At 42.6% G+C, this 15,283-nt stretch overlaps 1 protein-coding gene across 1 annotated transcript; it reads left to right on the forward strand.

Annotated features, from left to right (window-relative positions):
• The first annotated feature begins 1,368 nt into the window (after nucleotides 1–1,368).
• LOC135505971 (scavenger receptor class A member 3-like) lies at nucleotides 1,369–14,475 on the forward strand. Its single transcript, XM_064925279.1, has 8 exons — nucleotides 1,369–1,532; nucleotides 1,668–1,771; nucleotides 6,027–6,062; nucleotides 6,348–6,392; nucleotides 6,934–7,053; nucleotides 10,413–10,493; nucleotides 10,963–12,006; nucleotides 13,087–14,475. Exons 2-8 carry the CDS (start codon nucleotides 1,765–1,767, stop codon nucleotides 13,530–13,532), a joined length of 1,779 nt encoding a protein of 592 aa, XP_064781351.1. The 5' UTR covers nucleotides 1,369–1,532; nucleotides 1,668–1,764; the 3' UTR covers nucleotides 13,533–14,475.
• The last annotated feature ends 808 nt before the right edge of the window (nucleotides 14,476–15,283 follow it).

Consider the following 15,283-nt stretch of genomic DNA (forward strand, 5'->3'; position numbering starts at 1 on the left):
ATGCAACTGTCTCTGTCGCTCTCGCACGCTTTCTCTTTCTGAAATCTCCCTCAGCTCATGTTCTAAAGATGGAGCTTTATCAAATCAAGCTGGAATCCATTTCTTAAGAAACAAATTGCTTTCAGAAACTTTTCCAAACTAAGGATTATCTGAGCATCTTGCAATGCTTATCCATCCATTGATTTACTGGCTGGTAATGATTCCCATCCAAGGTCACAACATTTTGTACAGTCACTGCATATTGAAAAACATCAGTAGAGCAGAATAAGACTAAAACAATCACAAAAATATGTTGAGAATGGACCAAAGTGAACAAAAGCAATGAAAGGGTTTCTGTTGGAACGTATAGACGGACTCCATTAGAGCAACTAGATAATTTACTCTGTATGGGCCCTGAGGTACCAGGAGAGAAGGAGCCAACTAAAAGGTTCAATTAGAGGAGAGAGAAAAATGAGCTCATTTAGCTAGAGTAATAATCTTAAAATTGTTCAGTGATGGGATAGCTTCCTCCTGCCCTGTCCAGATCCTCTCTGTACTTCCTCATTCATCCGTATCCTGGTGACCGTTGATGTGACTACTGCCCATATGGTTCACAGAGAAGCATCTGCTCTTCCTCTGGTCTGGTGCAAGAGTTCATCCTGCTAACATTACAGCATCATGATATCATTGTTGGGAATAATTGATACAATAGTTGGCATTGCATGACCCATGGCTAATAATGCACCCATATGGAGGGTAATTAGGTGGTATTTGTTATTTATTTGGAAACTGCATACTGAGAAACTATTCCATTTTAATTCCAAAATAATATGCAATGTCCCTGCACAATGATCACAGAGGACTGTTGGTGATTTAATTTGAGCAAATGTACTTTCCTCCCTCATAATCAGGATAAAAGGTAAGGGTTTGTATTCGATGTAAGTAAGTAAGGCTGGGTTGAAAATCCAATGTGCCGTTATAAGTCTACTGACAGATCCTCTCACTCCATGACAAATTGAGGGATACATTGTATTATAAGTAAATTAAGCTGATGTTTATCTTCTAAAGTGGTCTATAACCATTCAACGACATGGTTTCTGAAATGACTTGAGGTTTGCCTCTTTTCTTCTGGACATGAATTACCCCTGACATGTCAGACATGGAGAAAAGTATTTCATTTTAAACAGCGGAGGGAGGCCATAGGCAGTAAAGGTGCCCATTCCTCCATGTTAAAACATTTGTTCGCAATTAGCTTGAGCTGCAGAATGGACTTTCTGTGCACCCTCCTCCCCTGCCTCTTCTTCCCCTCTCACAGTCCCCCTTCCATCTCTCTCCCTCCCTCTCTCCGTCCCTCCCTCTCTCCTAGTCATGTTTCCCCAAGCAGCAGATGGTTACTGTCCAAGGTATTAGTTTCTTCTGGCTCTGACGGAGAGAGGCAGGAGGAGCAGCTGCCTTGAAGCAGTAACTGTAGCATGTAGCCGGGTAGTCTCCATGCACTAATAGAGCTAGACTGTTTTATGTATGTGAGCTGCAGTTCAAGTGAGAAGTTGCTGGTAAGAGAGAGAGCCCATGCCTGAAGAATTCCTACTCTAGTTGTTTAGAGAAACGTCTGGCTGGATATATAGCAGTTGTAAATTAACAGGTAAGTCCTATGGATGACTGACACAGTTCTTTCGTTACTTGTCCAGGAGGAGACTTTTTCTGCAGAGAAGAGAAGAGAAGAGAAGTTGTTGTCCGGGCAACAACTTCTTCACATCCTCACCAAAGCTGCCTTGAAGAATCACCATGAAAGGTAAAGTGGCTTTTGATTATTCTCTGTTGATGCTGTATTAGACTTCAGACTACTGCCTGCTGTGGAGGAATATAATATATTATGTAGGAGACTTGAAAGTGCACCAGTTGCACACAAATGTGCAGACAGCTTGCTTTTAAGACCAGTACCTCAGGATCCAGTGAGAATGATGTGGAACATCCACCCTTTTCAAAAGCTCTCCATTTTCAGCAGCCACACATTTGCTTTTGGGCTTCTTTTAAAGATCTTATTGGAGCCCTATTGAAAGGATAACATGTGAATAATAACTTTTGTCAACATTGCATGAAATAAGACTCTTAAGGAGCTTTGAAGAGGCTGAGAAATCTGAGGAGTCCTCTTGGAGAATTGGGGAGTAGCGACATGGTTTTAGCTTTGATGGTCTTATTAAGTGTTAAGGTATTTACAGAGGAACACACAGGTAGGAGGTCTCCTCTTGTCTTGTTAGGAGCGTGCTTCATTAGAGCTCAAAACATGCAGTCTAACACATTCCTAATGTAAAACAGGAAGGAGGCACCTCTGTAGTGGAAGCAGCAGGTGTGTGGTTGGCTCATATAGTACAGTAAAGTAGAAAGAACTCTGACTGGAGACACAGACTGCCATACAAGTATATGAATAGGACTGTTTAACACAGCACCTCTAATCTGGAAAGACAAATGTATTCCTTCGACATAGACATTCAGTCAGAATTATTTGGCACATGACAATGAAAGGTTGTTATTATAGAAAACTACTGCGATTGCAAGAGAGAAGTTCATTAGACTACAGAACAAGACCCTTGTTAGCATTACTAGTCTGTTTCTATCATGAGATGTCCAAAGCGTTTTCCTGGAGAAAACGAGGGCATGTTTATAGTATAATTTGATGTCTAGTCAACTCTCTCAGTCCAGTACAGAAGAACCACAGTAAAGGGGGGTGTTTGTGATCATTTCTCCAAGAGCATTTGGATCAACACATTCCAGGCATTTCATTGCTTTGAAAGGAACCACCCATTCAATTGTAAGTTCATGTGAAACAGTCGGATGTCAACAGTGGCTTGTGAAGACACTTGCCTTTATTAGTTGAGGCCCCTTTGGTTCTGGAGCAACCCCATCTCGTGTCTCTTGGGTTTAGGGTTTTAGGTATTCATGTTAAACGCTTTAAGTGAACTCCATTCAAGGGGACATTTCAACCAGTCCACTATAGAATTTGTTTTCAGTCTTGGCATTTGTTCATGTGGAGGATGGATTGCCCGTTGCCTCTGTTAAAAGACAGGAAAACATCACCTTTTGAGCCAAAGCTTGTACTCAATAGTCAAACTAATCTGGATTTTCCCTGCGCCACATCTAAATGTGTGTGGAATCCAAGCTCTGGGTTACATATTCTAGGTTGATAGGAAGAGATTGCTGTAAGTGTAGAGTTCAAAAATCCACTGCCGAATGTCAACCTAAGAAGGAACACAGTAAGGTAACCACAAGCATTGACAAATCCTGAGGTTTGTAGACTTGCAGGGAATTGACTGGTGTCATGTTCTTGCTCAGTGTGGCCTAAAGTTCACAACAACAATGAGCGTGGGAGGACAGACTGAAAGACTAATAACCTTCTCTTTGTTCACTGTGTATTTTACATGCACATTGGTGATGATTTCATATGCAGAACAAATGCACTGGGAATAGAAACATTGGGTCATGTCATGCTGATGGAGGTGTCAGGTTAGACTATAGCCTATTATACAGTTATAGCATCATTAGATATGGGTCAGCCAACTAAGTGACTGTCCTATTGTGGAAACAGAACCCACTTTACGGACTCCAGTTCCTCTCCCTAGGGTGTCATCATTTGACCATCATTAGGCAGTCAACATTGGCCTTGCCTTATCAGCAGTTCTGTATGGACCTCTCTTCCAGACCCTTTCTTAGGTTATAGGTTACAGTGTTAAATAATTTGACTATTTAGCCTAACATGTGACAACTCGATTATTAGCCAGCTTGTCAAACTTACCCTCACACCTACTACGTGGGTATTCATGTGCATGTGGTTACAAATAATCAACTATATTTTGAGAAGCACCGAAGAGGACTACAGTATGTAATGCAGTCACTGCCTCTAATGTTCTTGCCAAGGTGTTTTGACAGAGCTCAACATGTGGGTGGCTACGTACTGTAAGACAGCTGGCCGTGAGACAAATGAACCCTATTGCTTCCTCCTTCTTAGAGTCAAAACGATTGCCTGAAAACTGAAACATTCTGAATGTTTTTCATCTCTAATCCTCTCTATACATCGCTGTGTCAATTTCTCACCGCTTACAAGTTTGTCGGCTGTTGAAATTCAATTGTCTCCATAGTTGTAGCTGAGGCAAGCCTGAAGTATTGGGATGATTATTTAAACCTAATAAAGATTATTTTCATTACTTTCAGTTCATGAGAGGTTTTAACACATTACCACAGTTCAAGAACTATAGCACAGAAGCTGAGAGGTATATTTGGCAAGTACTACAGTGGACAGAGGGTTAGTTACATGGTCACTGCTTTATATACAGTATACGCTGTTAAAACAGAGAACATATAATCAAATACACATTCCAAATGATCTATTTTGAAAAACTAATGATAGGTAGGGGTGATCCTATTTTCAGTGGAGTAAGCTTGATGTTTATGCACATTCAACGTGGCTACTTGGGTTCTTAGCTTAGCATTGCAAGAATGACCGACCTTAGTATGAAGATCTGAGGGACATACCTGCTGGACACACTATTCAGAAATGTCCCTCCCCCAGCATATATGTTATTGTAGTACATTGTTTTTGGAGAGGACACTCCATTCATGATGATTTTTCCTCCAAATGCACCTGTGCTCATATTTGCAATGGAAAGCTGGCTCTACATACACGTAAAACCCACCACATTTAAATAACATTCAAAGCTTTCCATTCTAATGACCACTGACCAATAGTGCCCTCAACTGCGTGCCTGATTCTATCTTAAAAACACGTCTGGTGATTATGATGGTGAAGTGCTTCCGTGGCCTCGCAGGCTGGCAGTGGTCTGCCCTCCTCTGTGTAGGTTGGAGAGCTAGAGTTCCTGATTGACTTGAGGGTCATGTTTTCCAAGGACGGTAATGCGGAGCTTTAGACAGGGAGGGCAGGACGGCCGAATCCCTTCCTCTGTTGGCAGAGCCGGGAGAGCAGTGGAGGCCCAGGTTCAGCTTCGAGCCATCTGTATGGCTGACAGGGAAATGTGAAGTCTGAGGCCTGCAGCACGCAGCTGGGCCCATTCCAGACCCATTCTCGCTCTCTTTCACTGGTCCGCACATCTCCGCAAATCAGACTCAGCCTCTTCATCTGGCCTGACTTCAGCTGCTCTAGCAGGCAGCACACATAAACACCCTCACCTCAGAGTGCACTGCATTCCTCTCACACTGCACGCAAAGCACAGCACAGCAGAGATGAAATCTCCAGAGCTGGAAAAATACAGCATCATCAGCTGAATTTAATATTAAGGGAAAACGACGGTGACGAAAAACACTGAACAGAGACTCAACTGAGTGATGTTCTTTACTTTTGGGGCTCTTGTACCTCAGTAAGAGAGCTGTGGACTCTAATGGTATGAGCAGTTTTAGGCTACAAACCTCAGTAATCCTTCAGATGATCATTAATCCATTGAAGGTCCAGTTTACAGGTGTGCACTGTGGTACAGCAAATGAGATACAGTAACGTTATAGCTCTATTATGTCAGCATTACCAGTTAATTTGTGCCCAGCAAGAAGCCATTTAAACCCAAATTCAATCCAAATTCAGGTCTTGGCTTGACACTTCTCTTTGGCATCAGTCTGCTGTGTCCCACTGGCCCCTCTACCACATTGAAGTGGAAACGGGTGACGCCACTACATCCAGCCCAGCTAGCAACACACACAATCAGCCTCACTCTGGTGTATCATATTGTGCTGCTATGGGGCCCTTTATCTGACAGGTCCTACATACTTACCTGACAAAAACAATCTCTTTTTCAATTCGCATAATTATGTTTCTATAAGATGGCAGCCAAGTATGATCTCACGCTCATATTGAGCCCAAAGTTGAATGTTTTGTGTCTTGGATGGTAGAGGTGGCTGCGGGGGCATATTCAATTTTGCCTCGTATTTAGCCATTTTTGAGCACTGTAATAAAATGTGTGAGTTGTTCCCCCAAGAAAGCTTCAAGTTATAGACTATTAACCTTAATCTGTGAACATGCATTTCAAGTCTCTCCATCTGTTTTCCAGAAAGCTATTCCGGATACGAGAACCAGCTCTTTAAAGGTGAGGATAAACATGCACGTCAGTTTCCTGAACTATCCTCTAGTCCTGGGCCAGAATGGTGTGACAAATCTGTTTGTTGATATCCTGGCTTTGGAAAATCTAGTAGGCCTACTGTACTATTGCATGCCTGTATGGTGGAAGTAGTTGGATTACGGAGAGGGTTAAGGAGCCCAGTAGGAAGCTGTGTTTAAGTAAAAAAGTGAAGGAATGCTGGCATGAGCTGAGGTGTGTGATGGTATCAGGCATTTCCATAACAGTGACTAATTTTTCTTCTCTGCTTGTCAGAGGATGATCTTACTGGGGAGGAAGAAGAGATGCCTTCCTTTAGAGGTGAGAAACATGGCCCAAATTCTACCACACACAGACATTTTATTGCTATGCATTTTTGTTTATGTGCCTTGTTATGTGGCCAGGCAAGCAAGACTTATTTGGGGCAATCGAGATGCCACTCTCTTTTTATGGAGTGGTTTTGAGTATTGTTTTGATGTTAGTCGTAAGTCTACCACAAAGTCCCCTAACAACAGCAACACTTTGAACAATAATGGCAGAATATCCATCTAGGGCGTATTGTGTGCACATTGGGTTATGTGTGTACCTTGTTTGTGTTTGTGTAAAGATCTGCGTGTGTCTTCATACACTTGTGATCACTGCTTTGTTTATATGCATTGTACATCTGCTTCAGATATCCCTCCTTAGTCCTTCTCCACACAACTTCAGCAGCTCTGCTGACCAAAACCAGACGCTAGTTCAGTAATTAGCAATGCACAATCCACACAGTGTCAGGGTTAAGACAGGTGTTTCCCTTCCTCTCTGCCCTCTAACCAGCTGATGTTATGTAAGAGAGACTAGAGCCCCATGCTTCTGATTGCAGGAAGAACCAGAGGTGGCTGTGTGAAATGCCAGAAGACATATTCTCTGCAGCTGGCCGTCAAAGTGCTCTACGGTTTCTTTGTCTTCCTGATCATAGCAGTGGCAGTGCTGGCATCACTAGGTGAGTAACTATGATATCACACCACCGTTCCAGTACAGTGGTTATGCTCTTGGTTATCCTCCATGCCAGGCACATTTATGAGTCTTTTATTAGCTTGTATTGTACAAATGTGAATAGTTATTGTTTTCCACGTTGTGCTTTTTATAGGATTATGATTGCAAGGCCACTAGGATACAGGAAAATGTGTATTCATGTTTTTAATCCCTGGAATAATATGTCCGTAATAGTAGTTGAATTGAATCACACTGAGAGAACTTGGAAAAGACTCCCTGATTCCTGCCCCTTTGGGCTGTTGGGCCCACTTTTACACCATTGACTTTGGTTGGGTTTGCTATATATACTGAACAAAAATATAAATGCAACATGCAACAATTTCAAAGATTTTTCTGAATTCATATAAGGAAATCAATCAATTTACATAAATGCATTAGGCCCTAATCTATGGATTTTATATGACTGGGAATACAGATATGCATCTGTTGGTCACAGATACCTTAAAAAAACATAGGGGTGTGGATCAGAAAACCAGTCAGTATTTGGTCACCATTTGACTCATGCGGCGCGACATCTCCTTCGCATAGAGTTGATCAGGCTGTTGATTGTGGCCTGTGGAATGCTGTCCCTCTCCTCTTCAATGGCTGTGCGAAGTTGCTGAATATTGGCGGGAACTGGAACACACTGTCGATCCAGAGTATCTCAAACATGCTCAATGGGTTACATGTCAGGCCATGGAAGAACTGGGCCATTTTCAGCCTCCAGGAATTGTGTAAAGATCCTTGCGACATGGTGCCGTGCATTATCGGGCTGAAACATGAGGTGATGGCGGCAGATGAATGGCCCGACAATGAGCCTCAGGATATCGTTACGGTATCTCTGTGCATTCAAATTGCCATTGATAAAATTAAATTGTGTTCGCTATCTGTAGCTTATGCCTGCCCATACCATAACCCCACCGCCACCATGTGGAACTCTGTTCACAACATTGGCATCAGCAAACCACTCACCCACCAGTACAGTTGAAACCGGGATTCATCCGTGAAGGGCACACTTCTCCAGCGTGCCAGTGGCCATTGAAGGTGAGCATTTGCCCCTATGAAGTCAAACTGATGCCAAACTGCAGTCAGGTCAAGACCCTAGTGAGGATGACGAGCACGCAGATTTTTAAATTTTTAATTTGACCTTTATTTAACTAAGCAAGTCAGTTAAGAACAGATTCTTATTTTCAATGACGGCCTAGGAACAGTGGGTTAACTGCCTGTTCAGGGGCAGAACGACAGATTTGTACCTTGTCAGCTCAGGTTTGAACTTGCAACCTTCCGGTTACTAGTCCAACGCTCTAACCACTAGGCTACCCTGCCGCCCCAGGGTAGCCTAGTAGATGAGCTTCCCTAAGACGGTTTCTGATAGTATCTGCAGAAATACTTTGGTTGTGCAAACCAACAGTTTCATCAGCTGTCCGGGTGGCTGGTCATAGACGATACCGGAGGTGAAGAAGCTAGATATGGAGGTACTGGGCTGGCATGGTTACACGTGGTCTGCGGTTGTGAAGCCGGTTGGACGTGATGCCAAATACTCTAAAACGACATTGGAGGCGGCTTATGGTAGAGAAATTAACATAAAATTCTCCAGCCACAGCTCTGGTGGATATTCCTGCAGTCAGCATGCCAATTGCACGCTGCCTCAAAACTTGAGACATCTGTGGCATTGTGTTGTGTGACAACATTTTAGAGTGGCCTTTTATTGTCTCCAGCACAAAGTGCACTTGTGTAATGATCATGCCGTTTAATCAGCTTCTTGATATGCCACACATGTCAGGAGGATGGATTATCTTGGCAAAGGAGAAATGCTCACTAACAGGGATTTAAACAAATTTGTGCACAAAATTTGAGAGAAATAAGCTTTCTGTGCATTTTTTAGGGGATCTTTTATTTCAGCCCATGAAACATGGGACCAACACTTTACATGTTGTATTTATATTTTTGTTCAGTATAATAACTAAGCTAATAAAGCTGTATTAAATCCAGATTGTTGGATTAGCCATTTCAGGCCGGGATGTGGAGTTCCTGCAGGTATTATGTGTGCATCACTTCAAGCTCCACATCTTCCGGCATTCCTCCACAATCAGAATCTGTTCTCTTTAGTCATGCTTGACTTAACAATGTGCTCCCTGTTGTACACTAACAGCTGAGAGAGAGATTTGGTTCAAGCCTTGAGGGTTTTTTCTTTAAAATATAAGGGCCATTTAATTTCCAACAAGGATCGAACGAACATACAACATCAATCTGATTTGCCATTTCTTACCTGTCTGACAACGTTTTAAGTGCTTACAGATGTTACTTGCATTTAGGCAAAAATATGATTGAGATTCAAAACGCTACATCTCTTTTTCACAGCAGCCCAGAGCTCCCTTAGGGCTCTTGTGTAATTCCAAGAGCCCTGATACAGAGGGCTGGGATTCCAACACCACCGTGGCACCGTATTTTATTGGCTGGAGCAGGGTCTGCTTGAGTTCATGTCAACGCAGAGCACAGCAATACTGAGGCAAAACAAAACAAGAACAAAGCACTGTAAACTTTAATTGTGAAATGTCCAAAATTGTGTTTGGTTAAAACTCCCCAAACATTGAGCGAGAACAAAAACATGGACCTATAAATGTAGAAATGTCCTTATAATGCAGCACATCTGTTTTGCATTGTTCAGAGTCCCCAAGAATTTGTGTTATGTAACAACAAAAAACTCACAGTAGAACCTAACCAACCTCTCTCTAACTAGCAGACATGATTATAATAAGAAGTTCAAGTCCACCAGTACACCAGGAGAATGCCAATTACTGTTAAGAGGCTGTGTAAAATCAACGTCCCTGAGACCTAATGCACTATAACAGGTGGTATGTAGAGGACATATGGAATCGCTTGTGAGCAAAAACAGACGATGACACAACTGTTATTAATCCCCAGAGTCAAGGATTAGGAAATGATATGCAACAAGGAGTCCTTAAAAGTGTGCTTTAAGCACGGTTGTTGTTCTTCTGGGAATTATAGTTGACTGGGAAGTAACCTGCTGTACAAACCATTTCCATTATTTGTGCTGTACTTTGTAATGGAAACAAACTGTGTTGTTGTTATTGTAAAACAAGGTTCAGGACGGCATCTTAATTCCATTCAATGATGTGTATTGCTGAGTGCTGGCATGTTTCTGGGGCAAGGTTCTTTATCAATGGAGTGGTGTTGGCACTCTAACTTCATTTGGGTGTCAGTCTTAACACATGTATTAAGTCTGTATCAATACCTACGTAGAGAGGAACCTCCATTCTCATTATTCGGAAAGTCTAATTTACATAATGATCTTTGTCTTATCAGTATTCAGGAAGGTCGACAACTTATCAGAAGAGGAATCCTTTTATCATAAGAAGATTACTAAGGTCCAGGAAAGTATACAAGGTGAGAGAGCGTTATTAATCATGTGACAACATGTGCTGTGCAAGCAGGGCCTCCCAATGTGGCTGCTGACAGAAAAGTCAAGAAATAAACAAGGACTAATAGAGCATACTGGACATTTCTGCAGATTTCCAAAATATGTATTTTGCCAAAAGAGTTGTCTCTGTTTAAAATATGTCACCCATTGAGTGTAACTGTATGGGTGATTGAGTATGAAGTCTGAGCAAATAAGGATCTGCTCTTCAAGCTTAATGGCCTGCCTCCTGTGCTGTGTCAACTTCCTGAAGAGACAGAGCTCAGGATATGACTTCAACAGTGACCTACTACAGCTGCCTCCATTGGCCCATCATTTATGGAAGCACTGCAGCTTCCGTGTACTTCAGTCGACTAGAATTGACACATAGCTAACTCTGATATTGGCTAAATTATCAATGAACTGATCATCATAACATTGTTATCGCTTCTTTCCCAGATCTCAGCACTACCAGAAACTGCTCTGACTGCTTCGACATGGCCCACTTCAGCGAGGAGATCAGTAGGCTGAAGAGGGAGTTTGAGGACCTCCAGAAAATGATCCTGGGACAGGAGCAGGTCCTGGATCAGGCCTCCCAGACCCAGCAGACCCTGAAGGCAGCCAGAAGCAGGATGACCCGAGACATGCAGAACTACTCCCTGTCCATCAGGCTCATCAACCAGTCCCTGGAGCGTTACTTAGACCAGGTGGACGGTTGGAAGGCGGTCATCACCGAGACGGACGAGAGCATGAAGACTCTGTCTCAGGATCAGTACGATCTCAAGGCCACCATGAATCAGGTCAATACCACGGTGGCCCTCAACTCCTTGTGGATGGACGCCCTGCAGAGGAAGACCAATGAGGAGACATTGGTCCTGCAGAAGATGACGGTGGACTGGCAGAACTACAGCCGGGTATTGAGCGGTCTGAAGTCCAACTCAAGCACCACCACTCAGACGGTGAGGAGCATCCAGAGTGGGATCTCGGCCACGCACCAGAGGATCAGCATGAGCTCGGAGATGGTGCACGACCTCACCCTGCAGGTTATGAACCTGCAGATGCAGCTGGACAATGTCACCTCCTTCATGGACGAGCATGAGGAGAACATGCACGACCTCCAATACCACTCCAAGTACTACCAGAACCGGACGGGCGAGAGGTTCATCACCCTGGATGCTCGCATGGACTCCATCGAGATGGAGATCGACACCATCTCATCCAGCATCAACGCCACGGTGAGCCACGTGCAGAGCATGTACAAGTACATCAACATCGAGAGCACGTCATGCCAGACGCGGATGGGTAGCCACACGGAGGACCTGCAGAACCTGAACAACACGGTGCTGCTACTGATGCACCTGGCTGTCACCCTGAGGCAGCAGTACATGCTGCTGAGCGTCCGTCTAGATGTGGACGCCAGGAACCTGTCCATGGTCATGGAGGAGATGAAGCTAGTGGACACGCACCACACCCAGCTCATCCAGAACTTCACCATTCTCAAAGGTACAGCCGAGATGTTTTTGATGTCATTGCCAAATGCACTTTTGTTAAAAGATCTTCATTTAAAACATGTCAAAAGTGTTCCACAGAGATGCTGGCCCATGTTGACTCCAATGCTTCCCACAATTGTGTCAAGTTGGCTGGATGTCCTTTGGGTGGTGGACAGTTTACTGTGAAAAAGCAGCAGCATTGCAGTTCTTGACACAAACCGGTGCTCCCAGTACCTACTATCATACCCCGTTCAAAGGCACTTACATTTTTTTGTCTTGTCCATTCACCATCTGAATGGCACACACACACAATCCATGTCTAAAGAAGTATTTTTAAGCCTTGAGACAATTAAACCTGTCTCCTCTCCTTCATCTACACTGATTGAAGGGGATTCTATTTCTTTTTACAAATTGTAGAAAAATACAATTAGTGACAAGACAACCATAACAACTGAGGACAATGTTAATTTTTGAATTTAATTTTGAATTTAATTTTTAACTAGACAAGCAATTGTACTTTCAAGGATAAATTGGTGTCAACATTTTCTTTTAAAGGCTTGGTTGTTAGAGATGTAGAATTTTACAATTTGAATATGAATATTTTGTCTTGTAGAAGTATTGTGTTGTTTATTGGAGGATTATAGACATTGAGGTCACCAAAGATGATAAGCTACGGGTTAATATATAGTTTGATGGAGTGATGGGAAAGCCAGCCTTGACACTGTAGCTAAAATAAGCTCACTGTCGGACAGTACCAATACAAATGCATTATGTCTTCCTTTTCATGACAGAGTCTGCATTTAGAGTTATGATCAATACCCAATACTCTTTGTTGACAGAATTGTATAGAACATATTTAACTGAAAGGTTCTTGAGTATGTACTGTATCTATTGATGGTTTGTATGTGAGACCTGCTTTCATGGATTTCGGTTGTCAAAGATACTGTATCTTTCCAATATGTTTGAAATTTGTATGGCATTGCAGATAGGTTATGGAAATTCTAAGTACATTTCAGATGTTATCTTTTTTGTATGCATTTTGTATCCTAACTGCTGTCACCTGTGCTCACTAACACTATTCTTCTCTTTACAGGTGCACCGGGCCCACCTGGTCCAAAGGGGAACAGAGGGGAAGGAGGAGGCAAAGGTCCTGTTGGCCTGACAGGAAACAAAGGAGACAAGGGCCCAGCAGGGAACCGTGGTCCTCTGGGAGAGAAGGGCCCTTTCGGGCCTAAAGGAGCTCAGGGGGAGCCAGGACCAACAGGGGCCAGAGGCGGAGTGGGTGTCAAAGGGGTGAAGGGTTCTCTGGGTCAACCAGGTCCACGTGGCGAGAGAGGCGAGAAGGGAGACATGGGTACTAGTGGTAAGGATGGAATACCAGGTCCCAAAGGGCCACTGGGAATACAGGGCCAAGCAGGGCTCCCAGGGCTCCACGGGCTGCCTGGCCCAAGAGGAAAGCCCGGGCCTGTTGGTCCACACGGGCCTCCCGGAATTCCTGGCCAACCAGATCTGCCAGCTTACCCAGACACGGTGTCTTGAGGGGCCTCTGGTGTCTGATCACAACAAGGACAGGACGAGCCTCCATTGGACGTGGGGAAGTACTGGCAGCCTGGCAAAGGGATGGAGGATGATTGAAGAGGGTGGAATGAATGGAGCATGGAAGAGTTCACACTCAAGCGTTCCCCTTCATGTTACTTCCATGTTTTTCCTTGGACACTCAATGGACACACCATTGAGCCTATACACACAGCCCATGTTCAGGTATGAAGGGGTATAAAGGAGACATTGATAACAAGATAACAAAAAGACTTGAGTTTAAAAAGATGCATTGCAAATTGTCAGTATCATATACAGCTGAATGTATGTTTGAAGGAACCACAGCACTACCCTGGGGGCTTCATAAAGGTCTAGGTTTACAATGCCATGCACTTTCATGAGGGTAGTTAAATAACAATAGATTTTTACACTAATTTGTGAAACATTAACATGTGAAAGTCTATTCAATGGCACTTTTGGTTTTATAAAGTGTAGAAACTACAGTCAGTTGTTATGTGTTTGCTTTTGTATCTTTTATGTTTCGGAGCAGGTTCTCTGAACACTGACTGAAGTTGAGATGATTCAACAGGTCATAGAGTGTAATGGTAAGGGATGAATGAAATTGCTGAAGAACCAAAGGTGTCTGCCTGGGTACACAATTATGGATGTATTGTATGTTAGTCAGTAATTGAACATTTCCTAAATGACTTAAAAGGTACGGTTTTGAAATATAGATATTTTTACAAGATGTATTTTTGGTTTTATGCCAACAATTTGCCATGTTACATTGAAGTGTTTTCAGATTTTCACGTGTAGGTAATATACATCATTTTTGTTGTGTTTCCATTCATATTCATCTCCGCACATAATCAGAGCTGTGTGATGATCTGTGTATTTTAATAGCAAATACAAAACATTAAAAAAGTTCAAATGATAAGAGACGCTATTTTTGTATACTTGTGTCATTCTTATAGATGTTGAATAAATGTTACCGTTCTACTTCACCAAAGTGCATTGACATCATGCACTCACAAGTTCTGCTATTCTTCAACATATTTGAACTTTAAAAGGTTCATGTAAACCTATTTTGAACTATCAATTTATGTGTGGTAGAAGGCTCTGATGTAGCTGCCAGGAGAGTCAATAAGGGTTCTAGTCAGTCCAAGATGTTTGGGCTATATTCCACACAGAATATTAGTTGTGGATATTATGGCTTCAAATGACGTGCTGGATACATGTAGTCTCCATTGGTGGAAAGTACTTAAGTTAAAAAAAATCTTTAAAGTACTACTTAAGTAGTTATTTGGGGGGTATCTGTACTTTTACTTTAACTTCACTTCATTCCTAAAGAAAATATGTTCTTTTTACTCCATACATTTTCCCTGACACCCAAAAGTACTAGTTACATTTCAAATATGCTCAGACTTGTTTGTAAATCAAGTCTGAGTGTTGGAGTGTGCCCCTGTCTGTCCATAAAGAAAAATAAAGAAAATTGTGCTGTCTGGTTTGCATAAAGGACAAATATTTTGGTATATGTTTTCATTAGTCCCCTGTTGATACAGTCCCAACATGCTTTGTATGTCAGCAGTTTGTTGACATGCAACACATTTTGGCCTTGTATCAACAATGGACTAATGAAAAAAATACAAAAATGTGTTTTTGAGTGGATTTTCCCTTTAATATTAAGTATTGAATACTTTTTCCACCACTGTACTTAAGTACATTTAAAACCATATACTTTTACACTTTTACTC

Source organism: Oncorhynchus masou, chromosome 19 (genome assembly GCF_036934945.1).
Source record: "Oncorhynchus masou masou isolate Uvic2021 chromosome 19, UVic_Omas_1.1, whole genome shotgun sequence".
Taxonomy (NCBI): Eukaryota; Metazoa; Chordata; class Actinopteri; order Salmoniformes; family Salmonidae; genus Oncorhynchus; species Oncorhynchus masou.

What these genes read in the sequence shown, in the direction of transcription:
- LOC135505971 (XM_064925279.1), top strand. An exon ending in GGCAGTGCTGGCATCACTAG is followed by an intron (nt 7,054 to 10,412) that starts GTGAGTAACTAT and finishes TTGTCTTATCAG; the next exon opens with TATTCAGGAAGGTCGACAAC. An exon ending in GAACTTCACCATTCTCAAAG is followed by an intron (nt 12,007 to 13,086) that starts GTACAGCCGAGA and finishes TTCTCTTTACAG; the next exon opens with GTGCACCGGGCCCACCTGGT.